The sequence below is a fragment of the Vanellus vanellus genome, assembly GCF_965231255.1.
Source record: "Vanellus vanellus genome assembly, chromosome: 1".
Taxonomy (NCBI): Eukaryota; Metazoa; Chordata; class Aves; order Charadriiformes; family Charadriidae; genus Vanellus; species Vanellus vanellus.
In genome coordinates, this window is record NC_138905.1 from 117,854,087 (window position 1) to 117,868,706 (window position 14,620).

Consider the following 14,620-nt stretch of genomic DNA (forward strand, 5'->3'; position numbering starts at 1 on the left):
CACTGAGTATCACTTTACCAAAACATACTTGTGTAGTTTATCTGGCAGATGTTTTTATTCGCTACATGGTTAAAAAAGGGACTTAATATTCCTAAAAACATATAAATATACCTGGGGGTAAATGCATTGGGTTGAAACCAGGTCGTAAAAATGGAGGTGGCGGCGGTGGCGGTACACCAGGAGCAAATCCAGGAGGTGGGATTCCTAAAGGTGCTGTGAAAGCAGGTGGTTGCAGTGCACCAACCACAGGAGGACCTGATGGATGTGGTGGAACCTAAGAAAAAATGAAGGAGAAAAATGTGTTACCTCAAGGCTGAATGGATTATTTGTTTTTCAGCTGTGGACTACTGTCTTCTGTGCTTTGTCCATCAAAACCACAAAATTTAAGATATCTAGCTTCAATCTTCAAGCAAACAAGGCGACTTACATAACTGATCTAATTAGCAGTCAAAGAACTCCTACAACTTAAAATATCAACGTTAATTGTTTGCCTTTGTTCTTAAAGAAAAAATTATTCTCTGTAGTAAATCAATATTAATGCATGCTGGTAACTCATCTAAACCCTTTAAACAGTAGCTGGAATTAATTTTACCATCTATCATGATACACTATAATGCACACAACTTGGGCGCAATTAAAAATCTTTTCTTTTTTCTTTTTCACTACCTGAGTTTTTATATTATATTAGTAACTATTGTTTCCTTATTCATTTATTTTTTTTAGTTTGATTTACATCAAGGTCTGAATGAAAACTGATTTAAATTAAATTGGTCCTCAGACTCGTATTTATGAGCTTACTATGAAAACTACATTAAATGTGTGGAAATCAAATGGAAAAAAGTTAAATCAAAATATGCTCTGCATTTAAAATTGATTTATTAAAGCACAAGAAAGCTGTGCACTCAAGTGATCGTAACTGACTCACCTCCATGACCAAAATTTCAGAACTACTACACCAAGACCCTTCATAACTCATTATTTATTTCTAGAGTAAAGAAGGAAAAGGCTATACTATATACTAGTTTGCTCTCAGAACTGAAAGAAGTGGCATTAAATCAAAGTAAGCAAAATATTGTCCTTAAACCTCAAGAACGTGCTAAAGCTACCAAGCACATGATACCACTTCAAACTTCTGTTCTAAGTTCTTTACCAATGGCTAGGTTAGTGAGCTGAGGCACATTAAAACTTGTACTATTAGAATTTTTAAATCAATTAATTACAGTAGGCTTTAATTCATTAGGCTTTAGTGTAGACCATCACTTTTTATTTTTAAAGTGGTTGTTTATTGCTTTGTAATAACCTGCTGATTAGGCCCTGGCCTGAAGTTAAGCTAACTGAGCAGCATGTGAGAAACTACTGGACGTGGCACAAGAAATTGCCAGATGTGACAGATAATGTGAGAAGCTGACAAAAGTTACACATGGCACCGTGAGTCATGGCTGCATTCTGCAGGTGGTTAAAGGGGTGTTGTGTGAACAACAGCCAAACTTCAGAAAGAAGTAGAAAGGAGCACTAGGGACCTTCTGGGGACCAGGACCTTGCAAGGCCAACAGTGCACAGGCAAGCATATCTAGGAGTAACATAGAAGGCCAAGACTACCTAGATGAATGTTAACTTTGAGCAACCCTAGGGGTGTTTCCATTAATCACAGTTAAAGCTTTTTCTAAAGTGCTCCAAAACCACAGTAACCTAATAGTCTTGGTAGGTCTTTCTGTTTGTTTTACAGGGAACCCCTTCAAAGAACAACTTACAAAATTAGCTAGACATAGCGACAGATCTGTTGATGGCAGTGATATTCTGCAAAGCAAGCCTTCACTTACAGAGTGTGTACATAGCAGAAGGAATTGAGGAGGGGTATCAAGAAGGCAAAAAGGTTTAAAAAAGAGGGGAAACTTGTTAAGTGCTGTCAGTCCTTACGTAGTTAAAAGTTGAGAAAACTGTGGATGAAGCATGTGTACGCAATGGCTTGAGAAAATATAATGAACAGTAAAACATTATGATGGAACCATAATAGATGTAACATCAAAGGAAGATTATTTAGATAGATATCAGAGGATATTCACACCTTAATTATCCCAGATTAACCGCTGTGCTTAATTTTTTCTAAAAAGTTAACCCTCTAATACATAATTGTAAGTAACACATTTAAACCTTTCCTTTAAGCAGAAAGAAAAAAGGAAGGTGGTAAAAAATCTGTGCATAAATGTCACACCACTGAATTTAAAATACAATTTGAAGTCTAAAGTTTCTCTCTTTGTTAAAGAGATGGAACCAATGGCTAATAAACATTGACAGATAACAAACACAGAGGACTGGTGAACAGTTTCAGAATAATAGCTAACGAATTGGATAAAGCAAAGTAACAAAAATACTACTGGGGAGAACCTACATTAATGGGGAGACAAATATTGGGAAAACCTGGTATTTTTCTAACATTGGAAACTGGAATAACAAACTTCTCAATAACTAATGCAGACTGCCAGGTGCATCTGAATGAACATGTCTTGGGGTTTGGCCTGTGTCCAGGTGTAACTATTTCTTACTGTACATCTCAGATTGAAACTTGAAGAAGAATCATTGGTCCTGTGAACTAAAGGAGCACAGTCTACCTACAGCACTTTAAGACAAGTAAATATGTATTTAAGTGTACCTGGAGTCTCCAGCAGGAAGACTGCAAAGGAGGAGTTTGCCAGTTTCAATAGGAAGGGTACAGGATGGATATTGGACCACTGTACAACTCCCACATCTAGTTATAGGGAGAAGGAGCACGTGGGATCCAGAAACACAACAGGAAGTCTGGGAGGTACACACTCAACTTGGACTCTGGTTTCTGGCTGAAAGCCCATTAAATGAAGAAAAGGGACTTTGGGTTGGATTGGGAAACTTACAGAAAGGGTGGCCACAGCAAACCCCCTGGACTTCAATGTATTACCCTAGCAAAGCCGGGGCCATGGTTCACTGTAAAAGAATGGCAGTTTTGGTAGGGCAACACCGAGCTTTGCCAGGAGTATAGAACACCAATTGCCCAAAACCCCATTGCTGAATGCACAACACAAGTGGTATCACAAGTGCTATTAACTGAAACTGACTCTCAATAAGCAAGAAATAGACTTAAGTTGATCTTGGACACTGCAATATGACTTAAAAATAAACACAGACCTACCCCCAGAGCGGACCACTGAGGTGGATTACTCAGACCTGCAGGAGTGGGACCAGATTCAGCAACAGCTCAGAGATCTGAATCTATAGGCAAGAAAAGGGCTCACTCCAGCAGCATAACACAACAGAAACATTCCACCTATCTTGCCAACAACCCAGGACCCTGTGGCTGAGAAGACACTGTGTGCACTATCGAGGCCGAAGAACCAGACTTACCTACACACGCTATCACTCTTAGAAGGATGTCATCAATTTTAAGTGCGTTACTACATAAAGGTTGCATTCATGTGTCAAGGCGAAACTGGCAGTAACAGGAAGTCAGTACGCAGTTAAGTTGCACTGCTCACAGGTAATGCGCAGCAGAGCAGGGCCTTGTCCCTATGTGTCCAGCCCATGCAAGGGGGTAGCACAGAAGGCCCATTCCAGCTCTATCAGAGAAAGGAGTGATGCAGCTCCTTCCCATCCTAACTTTAAGCGTGGGATTGTCAGGGCTGTGGGCCCTGACTATGGCTGCTGATTAGCCCCCCTGGCCTGAAATTAAGCTTCATGAGAAGGGGCACTAAGGGCATTACAGGCATGAGAAGATACTGGACACCACATGAGAAACTGCCAGACATGACAGAACAATGTGAGAAGCTGACAAGTTACAGATAGCAGCATAAAGGATGGCTGGATTTTGCATGTGGTTAACAGGGTGTTTCGTGAACAATAGCCAAACTTCATAGATAACCAGAAAGGAGCACTGGGGATCTTATGGAGAGAAGGACCTTCCTTGTAAGGTCAACAGTGCATAAGTAACCATAATCGGGAATACCATACAAGGACGGTATTACTTAGGTAATTGTATCACAAATAGCAAATCTGGGTAGGGATGCAGCAAAACTGGGACCAACATGGAAAAAATAATTAGAGGAGAATTGCTTACTTAGGAGGAGACTGGACTGGGGAAAGGGAGGACAAAGCGTAACAAAAAAGTCAAGAAGTGAGAAAAGAGAGAGTAAGCTATGGGAATCATGCAGTCAAAGCTGTTTGGGGTTTTCTGTCAGGCAGCCCTATGCTTGATCACTGCAGATTGAATCAGGACAATGCACAAAGCCTGTTCTGACATCCCACACCCATCATACCTGCTTCTCCAGCCAGAGGGACCAGGGAGGGCAGGGTGCTTTCCATGGCTAACAGGAGAGCAGCCAGATGGACGGATCGGGCAATCTGGTATTACTGTACTGATGCCCATTCCAGGCTGGACAGCATCAGCAGCTACCCAGCACTCATAACAACCTCCCCACCTCTTACAGTCCCAAACACTGAACAAATGAAAACAGTTTTGCTTGTATGAGAGGACAAAAACACATCAGCTAATTGAGCTGCAACTGAAATGCAATGGTACTCTACCAAGTTATTTAAACAAAAGAAGTGGAATATAATGAGCTTTCTCCTTCAGTTATTAGGTCACATTTGCATATTACAAAACATGTTACTTTTATTACTAACACCACTAACATCATCCCAGCTGAACTTAATTTTTAAGTTTTAAACGATTGTAATTTTATGGCCAGAGAAGACAACTGAATTGGTCAAGTATACGGCAGCATAAAAAAGTTCATAGTAAAACCAAAGATGAAGACTACAGTTCTCCGATCCTGGCCTGAATTTGTAAAGACACAAGTTTCTTTGCCATAGTAAAAAACTGAAGCTGATGAGGCTGAGACAAGTAATCAGCAAACTCAATATATTCTGAAACTCGTTGTTTTTTTTCTTTACGCTTTCTTTTTCAGCATAGATTTAAGGAAAATAAACAAAATCACTACTATTTAACACAGTTAACGGCTATTAAAACTCTCTGAAGTTAGAACTCCGACTTATATGTTCATTCACTAATAATTCCTTACAGCATTTCAGGAATTCTGTGTCAAAACAACACAAAATTCAATATATTATGGTCTCAAATCACATAACTGGCTAAATTATGTATGTCTTCAACCAATTTGAGTTCTTGATCTTTTCTGAGTGTCTGCCATATTGTAGTTCATAAATCACATTTTCTCAAGATGTAAAATAGCTTTATTCACACTTCCTCCCATTTGGGAGATGGTATACTACTATTTTAACAGTGTCAAGAAAAACTGTTATAATAAAAATAGTAACACACCTGTCAATAAGTAAAACTAAAAGAAATACAGGTTGTAAAACACTGGAGAGAGTAATTATTATTACACGCTACTTAATGGTGAAATTTCAGAGTGCTCTTTTAGCAAATGAACATACAACATCATCTTTGGCTAAAGAACCATTATAACAACAAAGGAAGAGTATCAAAATGTTTATATTAAATTCCCAAAGGCAGTTCAAAGAGAGTATACACAATATGAATAAACATGAAAGCAATGTGCCTACACTAAGCTAACAGTGAGGAAAACTAATTAGGAATACAGAAAAAAAAATGCAATCATAGAACACAGGATACAATTCAACCCATTAATAAAAATAATCTACTGCAATAATTTATCCAGGACTGAGAGAACAGATATTAGATGTACAGTCCTACAATACTTGAAATAAAGATCTGGCAGACACACATATGCTCCGTCTACATTAGCATTAGAGCAGCAACGAGGTTTTGGAGCAAATCTTACATCATTCTCACTAACCACGTGCTGACACACAGTTCTCAGAGCTGTTCTGGTACATGCAAAAAACATCCCGTTTCAGGGAAATCAAACCAGATGGGCACAAAACATGCTCCAAACCCTAATGGATTTGGTTTTTTTTCAAGTCTTCCATTGCCACTGTGACGTAGCAGAAAAGGTATGTTCTTCTACGAGACTGCATTGCTATTTTACATGAATAAGCTCAAATAATGGATTTCATACTCGATTTATGGCACAGGAAAGTTATCTTCATAAATTGAGCATAGCAAGTCTGACAACAAGAGCATTTTTAACCAGGGGCAACAACATGACACACACACAAAATCAACTAGTTACCATCCATCGCATTTCCTGCCTCTACTTAACTTACATATTGCCATACTGAATTATTATTTAAAGTAAGTCTTTGTTTAGCTATCCAGAGCAAATGAGAAGCAACTCTCACCTGTGGAGGAGGTACTGTTATTGGTGCAGGCATGGGAACAGGAATTGGAACAGGTAAAGCTTTAGGTATAGGTGACACTGGTTCATTATGCGTAGCTTCTGCACCTCCATTTTGAGCTACTTCATTTTCAGACTTCTTGGGAATCCCCTTCCATTCTATAAAAAAAACAACAAACCAAACATACACGTATCAGCTCAATAGAAGCTGACAAGTAGTCAAGTACTGCCAATTAAAACTACCATGCTTTGTGATGTTTACAAAAATGATGTATTCAGATAATGAGAACCACAGAGTTAAGAAGCATTTAAACATATTTCTGACAATAGCAATTCCAAATTACTTGAAACACAGTACAGCAAGTAAACGAAACATAGCAAATAAATTTATTCCTTTCATTATTCATTTAACAATTCTTTGCCCTGACAGCATTTATACATGCCCGGGACTCTGAAACACATTATCTGTAACAAAACCAGTAAGGCTGTTTTGGGACAAGCTTTCAACAGATTCATTCCATTGGTCTCAAGCAGGAAGGCAGCAGCTTTTGCACTAATTTGAGAAATCATTTCTGAAAAGAATAACATTTTCAAGTCTTGAACAAGGAAAATGAGAATACAATAAAGAATTGTAGCAAAATAAGACAAACATCAAATATAGCTTTAAACTCATTTTACAGAAGAAATACGACTCCTATTATCTATCGGGAGTTCCAGGGAAGAGACAGCTAAGCAGAAAAAACAGATCTGTGAGGAGGCATTCCAGGAAAGAGAAAAGCATTGAGAAGACTGGAACACATTGCATTTATCATTCGTTTAACATACACACTCAACTTACTGTGTATTTATCATGAAAGATGATACTATTTAGGATAACAACCACCTAATTAGGGCAAACTGGACAGAATGACAACCCCCTGAAATAATGTTTCAATAACTATACAGCACACCACAGGAAACCAACACAGTAGTCTACAGTACCAACTCAAAGAATTAATGCAATTTCAATTTTTAAATACTGCATTCATTTAATACTACTTTTAAATCACAACAGACAGCACACTAGTGAATCTATATTGGTTTGATACCTGTAATTGATTCAAACTGCTGATTATAATGGGTATCATTTTCTTAATACAACCATAGAAGCCTGATATTTCCACTGCTTACATACAAAATAACAAAAATTCTGTTAGGTCCCTATAAATAAAAGACTTGCTAAAGGAATTGAAAATGTCACAAGCGTGAAAACTATAGCCACTGTTTTTAGAAATTTTAAAGTTGCTGTCAGCTCAGTTGCTACACAAGTACTCCAAAGGTGGCCTCCTTTGCTAGGGGTGCCTCGCACAAAATGGTGATGATGGGGGAACAGGACCAACAAGTACAACACACTTGCATCCTGCATTGCCACCAAGGGCAAACACCAGCAGAGCTGACATGTCACCTGGTATCCACCTGCATTTTTAGCCCAGGCTCTCATAACACAGCTGCACAACTCCTGATGAGGGACTGTCATTAACTGCTTACAGACTCTCTCCAACCTACAGGTTACACACACTGCACTACTTAGTCATTTCAAGGATTTTATACGCATCGCAGTCATGAAAGTCAGCCACACCAACTTCAGTACACCAGCACAAAGGACATTTTTTTAAAAGCATTCAAAGATGTACCAGTACTTTACCTGGACTAAGAGTTTCATTGTCCAACATTCCTCCTTCACAGAAACTTTCAAGATCTTCAGGTTTCACTTTGTCCCATGGTATGTAAGTAACACCTAATTCTACATCCCAATACTGCTTGTAATCTGGCTTTATTCCTTTATTCAAAGCCCATGCAATCTTGGGGAGGGGGGGGGGGGGGGAGAAAATTACATATAGTCAGTAAAATGTTTCCATTTTAATGGATTTAATATTTAGTTCTCACAAAACAGCATTACCATTTGAGACTAAAAAGCAAAAATAATACTCTAATTGAAACAGCAGGAAAAATAAGTTAGGTACAAAACTCTGAAATAAGACTTTTTTTTAAAGCAGACTTAGTTCTTATTTCTTGGCTTGAGTCTTGCACACAATTTGCAAAAATGTATAAAGGCAGTTTCTTCAAATGTTCCCCAGTCACTAAGATTAAGGACAGTGTCACACTCTAATACAATGTTCTACAAAAGGAAGAACTTCACTAATGAATACATTCTTATTTATTAGTACTCTTTGTAGGATTATCATATGTAATCAAGCTCAGTTATTAGACAACCAGCAACAAGAAAAACAGTTACAGTCCACCATAATGACTAAAAGGACACCATTTTTGTTGCTTAAATAGACAATTATTGTCAATCTTTCAAGGAAATTGATACAAATTCCACTAGTCACGTTACAGAACAGGAAGACTACTTATCAAGGAAAAAAGTGGTCCATTCACATAAGTGTGTGGAATACCATATCCAGAATACATAAAAGTTCAAAATGTCTACAACAGATGAAAAGGGATTACAGAAATTACAGTAACTTTAAAACAGCTTGACAATTTCAAAGAAGTACCTTTATAGATTTCTGATTGACTTTGAAGTTTCCTCGGCTCAGTTTTTGTAGGGCACGGTAAGCATCTTGCCTGTGAACCATTACAATATAGGCACATCCTCTAGGTGGTATCATCTGTTTGTATTTTAAGAAAAAAAATGGGTTTGCTAGCACATTTACAAAGTAATGAACAACATACAAGTCTTCAATTACAGTAAGCTGGAACATCAGCAGGTGTTTCAAAAAGGACTATGAAAGTATGAAAGAGAATGTTAGTTTAAGAGGCCAAGGTAGCCAGTATCTTCTGGAAATACATATTTCTAGTAAATTAAAAGCAACTTCTTATGTAGAAAGTTTTAAACTCTACTCCACATAAGAATACAGACAACTGTTGAACATTTAATCCTTTGAAATTGTTAAACAGCAGTGTTCATGTAAATGCTGTAGTCTGGCAATTAGTTACTTTGTTTGAAGAAACAAGACACTCTAATACCCCACTTCATTCCATATACCACAAGCTGCCAGCTGCACCTCCACATTCTGTTTTATCTGCAGTTTTGTAATAATTTTTATTAGTTCTAACGCATTTGAGAAAAAAACTTCTATGTTGTTTTACAAAATTTGGGAATAGGAAGAAAATTAGTCACTTTTTGATTGTTTGCTTAAATTAAATTTTATAGCTACCAGAACAGCTATCATTTATATATAAAAATATTCTTAAATACAGCAAAGCATAACAACATGCTTATGACTAAAATGAGAGAAGAGAAAGAAGCAAAAGAAACAAGAACACCAGCTGAGAGTCCACATTTCTATCATCAAACAAAATGGAGCATGCCAGGAACTCAGTAGCACAGTGTGTAATTCTGTACCCATCTCCTGAATAACCCTTTCTCATTCAATTCTCTTCAGAGAAAGCATGTTTTTTATGAAAATGGGATAATCTTCTGTATTACCCTCAAGAGCATTTTTAAACTGCAAGACACTAAAGCAACTGCCTTCTTGTTCTTCTACAAAGCGGCCAAATGAATTGAGTTTACATGTTAGAAAACACATCCATATAGGAAATGAGAGCTCTTGACTCTTTTGAATGTATCAAAAATAAAGCTGCCTTAAAACAGTCTGAAAAGACTTTTTGTAACCAAGCCATATCAAAGTAGCTTACACTGCACCATTTATACTTACATTTATTGATTCAATTGGGCCAAACTCCTCCAAAAGACTTCCAACATCCTGTTGAGTTGTCCTTTTGTCAAGTTGTCCTACCCAAAGTGTCGTACTACAAACTACAATCAAAGAGTTAACAGATTGTCAGAGCACTTGGAAACACGCATTTCACAAGCCAGAATGTCAAAATACTAATTTTGAAATAGTTATTCAAATGAAAAAGCCAGCTAATATTAAAATACATATTTTAATCTTTAGGAGCGTTTGACAGAAACATCTTTTTCTTGCGGGCCTGGAGCTGCACTGACAGTTAACCAAGCGACTATACCAGAACCACTGTTAGAATGCACTCACTAAGAAGCTCTTTAGTTAACTAATATTGAAGCAACCTGCAAGTTATGATGATTGTGAGCTCTGCAAATAATCATAAAAAGGAAAAATATGCTTTGCTGCTAACAACGCTCCATGAAATATCCCAACACGTACAGTGGGTATTTCACAAGGTTGACTCACTCTGCTTAGTATGAAATCCAAGCTACGGGCAAGCTACGCAAGTTACGGATGTTACTGGCAAGATGATGATTAGATTGTCCATGGTGATAAACCCACTACTAGCAAGATTTTCCTCCAGAATGTGGTGACAATTCAACTACAATGAGCAACCAAACTCTTAACCTCTTTAGTGACCTATTCAATGCCATTTCTTTCTATGGTTAAGTGAAAAATTATTGACACAAGCTTTTTCTTTCGGTAAAGAGTAAGCAACATGTTATCTCACTTCATGCTTCAAGGTAATAAAACAGCAGATGAGCTCAAAAGTATCCAATTTGCTAAAGACTACTCTAGAAACATTTAATACTCATCTATGCTCTTGTCACTAAGTGATATAAAACTGCAAACCTAAAAAGCATTACGTGATAGAATCTGGGAGAGACGTTGGCAAAAGCATATCTTACATCACTGCCAGTAAGCTTTTAGTGAACAGCTACTAAGTCTTTGCAGGCCTTTTAAACTAATAGTATTGTAATTCACAAGGTTTTGGCTAGTTAAAACTCTTTTAGTTTTTGTCCCTCTTATGTAAAAAGAAGAATGTTCCCATTTTACTTGATGACTCCAGAGAAGATTCCAAACTCCCCAGGAATACTCAGAAGACAACTATACGTTTTGTCTATAAACACAGGCAAAGCCAGGATTATTTTAGAAATCCAAACATTAGCCTGTGTGTTTTCCAGGTCAAAGCTCCCCTCCAGGTTTGAGAAACACACAACATTGAACCATTAAAAAAATCATAACAACGTGCTCAGCTTCTCATTGCTCAATCTGCTTTACCTTATATGTCTTGAATGAAGGGAAAGAAAAAGATGGTGTTTCAGCTTTTTCTTTCCTTATTTTACAGCCAAAATATTTCTGACTTGGAGATATTAAAAAAATACCAAATTGTCTACTATGAGTAAAGAAGTACAGGGATGTGTGCTGAACTGAATTCTTACCAGCTTTACAACAGTTCAGAAAAAAATCCAAACACAGTACAGTTTACTTTTGTTCTGTTTGGATGAGCCTTGGAACCCACATCAAATAGCATTAAACCCAAGAAAAAAGAACAAAAAAATATAAAAAACCCCCACACATCAGATTAAGAGTGTCTTCTGGGATATTCTGAGCAGACACCATATACTGAAGGTAAGTGGACTTGTCAACATTAAATTTAAAAAAAAAAAGTCTAATAGATACAAGAAGTGTATTTCTTTGACATTTACATTTTTTCTAAAATACTTGTTTGTCTTCTTAGTATTCCATTTTACATAGGCATAGTATCTATTGTAATGTCTTCAACTTCACAGAACTCTAAAATTCATTAAATATTGGGCACAGACAAAAAGACTTCCATATACGAACCAGGAAGATACTGAGCATCTGAAAAACAGCATTTAAAAGAAATTGCAGGGTTACATCAACAATAACAAAAAAGAACAAACTTACCACTAACAGTTTCTGATTTGATCTGTGGAAGGCCTTTTGACCTCCGTTCTCTCTCCCTCTCACGTTCACGTCTTTCTTGTGACCGAGACTTAGGAGAGTGTCGGCGTCTATCCCTGGACCGAGATCGAGATCGACGATGACGTGACCTTCGAGATCGGGAGCCAGATCTTGAACGTCTCCTTTTAGGTGACCTAGTTTAAACCAACAACGATTTATGTTCAATCTTTCTGACCCACACATTGACAGATAGATAACTATTTCAAGTTTCTATTTAAACAACCAAGCAAGAGTTCAGTCAATAAAAAAAAATAAATTAATCCAAGTTCATTCACATGCATTTAGAATTAGAATAAATTATTACAGTAGCTTATTAATGCACTCCAGCTGAACATTTGATTATTTTTCAATTTCTTATCTTCTATTAATTTTGTACTGAATTTGACTACCAAAACTATGTCCGCTTTAACATACAAAAAAATGACATCTGCTTAAATGAGGAAAACGTTTACTGCTTTTACAAAAGAATGGCTAAAAAAGAGATTAAAAATAAATTCTGCCAGCAAAATTGTGTTTTACATCATGTTCAAGCTCTAAATCACTTAAGGTCTGGAAGACCTTCAAAGAAGTCATATGAAACTTGGCAAAGGAGAAGACTCGTAACTAAGTAGATAGCTTTGCTTTAATACTGGGAGCCAGATTTGTTAGGTCAGCTGAGACATGAAATACTGCCTCTGTGTGACAGGCTAAGTCCCATAGGACACTGGATCACAGATTTCTTGGTATGAAAAGTATGTTTAGAGCACAGACAAAATTAAACTATCATATTCTGCTTCCCTAAAATTTACTTGATATTGACGGGCACGGAAGTTACTCTCTACCGATAAAAGAGAACTTTCTAGATACTCAATTTTCCTTAGAAAGTAGGTGACTTTCAGAGGTTCACAAGTCTTAATAGTCACTCATATGTTTCTTAATACCTGCACTGAAGTACACACAACATTTAGCTGTATTTATACACAACTCCTCTCAGACGTAAGAGATTGAAAGGATCTCTTTTTTTTTTTTTCTCTTGCAGTAGGGGAATTCAAATAAAGCCCTTGATAGTTTTGACTTTACCAAGAAATTTCACTAGCGTTGTCCATAGAGAGAATAACACACAGACAGTAATTTCTTGTACTTAATCCTTAGATCAAATTGAAATGGACTCTTGTGCTAAATGTGTCTTTTGGCATTTAGTCACAGAATCCAACTTGTACAGCACAACTGGGCACTTAGAAGAAAGGGCCTCAAAAGAAGTATGCTGAGTGGGGCACCCAAGAAGCCAACTCGAAACACAGGTAACATGACTATGTCCTAAGGCACTGAAAACGAGCCCCACTAATAGTTCAAGGAGTGGCTCACCTCTCAGCTATTTATTGTCATCTCAGTTAGATGTTACCACCCCCACAGTAGATTTGGCAGCACAGCACCAGATTCTCTGAGCTCCAGATAATCACCATACATCTCCTCAGTACTCCTAAAGAACTAGTAGTGTTTCCCAGTCTTTGGACATGACACACTTAAGTTCCTTATGTTAAAATCCATAGTTGATATAATATATACCCTCACTAAAATAACTGTCACTAATTTACCTTGATGCAGATCTAGATCTTGACTTTCTGTTGTCAGAAACATGCCGTTTTGCCTCTTGAATAGGTGGCTGTTCCACTTCCATATCCTAGAATATTAAGATGACCAGTGTTAACAGGTGAGTAGTGCAAACATTTTATGCCCAGACTAAATTATGTAACAGCACTAAAACTATAGTGAATATTCACATATGTGAAATTAAAAGGTAATGCAACTCTCCTCAGAAGATTCACCACTACTTTGTAGTCACTAACAGGGAGACAGTCCAGTATTAAATGATATTAATACAACCACTGCAAAAACAAAGAAAATTTACACAAAATTCTCATTTTCAAATTGCAAATTATTGTTTTTCCACATTTTAGTCAATTTCAGTACTGCATGTATCTCCACAGAATATGATTATATTCCTTAAAGTCAGTCAGTGGATCTTGCTCTGTCATCAAAATCACAGGCAAAGAAAAGTCTACTAGAAAACTTTTCTCAAAGATGTTATAGGAAACTACATTAAGCCATATGTATAAGCAAATTACAATAAAATAAATTTGAAGAATGAAACCGTAAGTCATCAAAACAATACATAAAAAGCAAGAACCTGTTTAAAAAAAAACCTCACTAAGTTCAATGCTGCTCTTCCTACCCCAAATCCTCTGTAGCCTCCCACTCCAGAATATACTGTCTCCTGTCTAAACTTTAAACAGACTTCCCAACGCGATCCTGGCAGGGAACTTGCAAAGAAGCAATCCCTCAGAATGTACTGATTCAACAAAATTCAAGACTAAAAAACTAATTACAAAGATACTCTTGAAAACTGTCCCTTTATACCAAGTGTAAAATAAGTGAAAAGCACTTATTTCTAGAATCTGTGACATCACAGGTCACCACATAAAGACAGTTTGGTACCATCTCTATTTCTCATTTTAGGATTTCCTCTTCTTGGAACAAAAGGGGGAAATATATTTTTTTCTTTTTTTCATATAGGCTAATAAACAGACTTTCTCTTTGATTTCTTCTTAACAGCAGCCAGTTACCAAACCAACAATACCCTCCAAAATCTTAGGAAGAAGAGAAGCGCTT

General features: G+C 37.0%; 1 protein-coding gene across 2 annotated transcripts in view; it reads right to left on the reverse strand.

Annotated features, from left to right (window-relative positions):
- The window catches only part of SCAF4 (SR-related CTD associated factor 4), a 47,411-nt gene that overhangs the window by 9,751 nt on the left and 23,040 nt on the right, over nt 1–14,620 (reverse strand). For both annotated transcript variants that reach the window (XM_082488551.1, XM_082488550.1), the window contains 7 exons: nt 13,546–13,631; nt 11,915–12,105; nt 9,953–10,053; nt 8,789–8,902; nt 7,933–8,089; nt 6,253–6,407; nt 112–274 (listed from right to left, as the gene is read on the reverse strand). In XM_082488551.1, the coding sequence (XP_082344677.1) occupies nt 112–274; nt 6,253–6,407; nt 7,933–8,089; nt 8,789–8,902; nt 9,953–10,053; nt 11,915–12,105; nt 13,546–13,631 (967 nt within the window). The remainder of the gene's footprint in view (nt 1–111; nt 275–6,252; nt 6,408–7,932; nt 8,090–8,788; nt 8,903–9,952; nt 10,054–11,914; nt 12,106–13,545; nt 13,632–14,620) is intronic.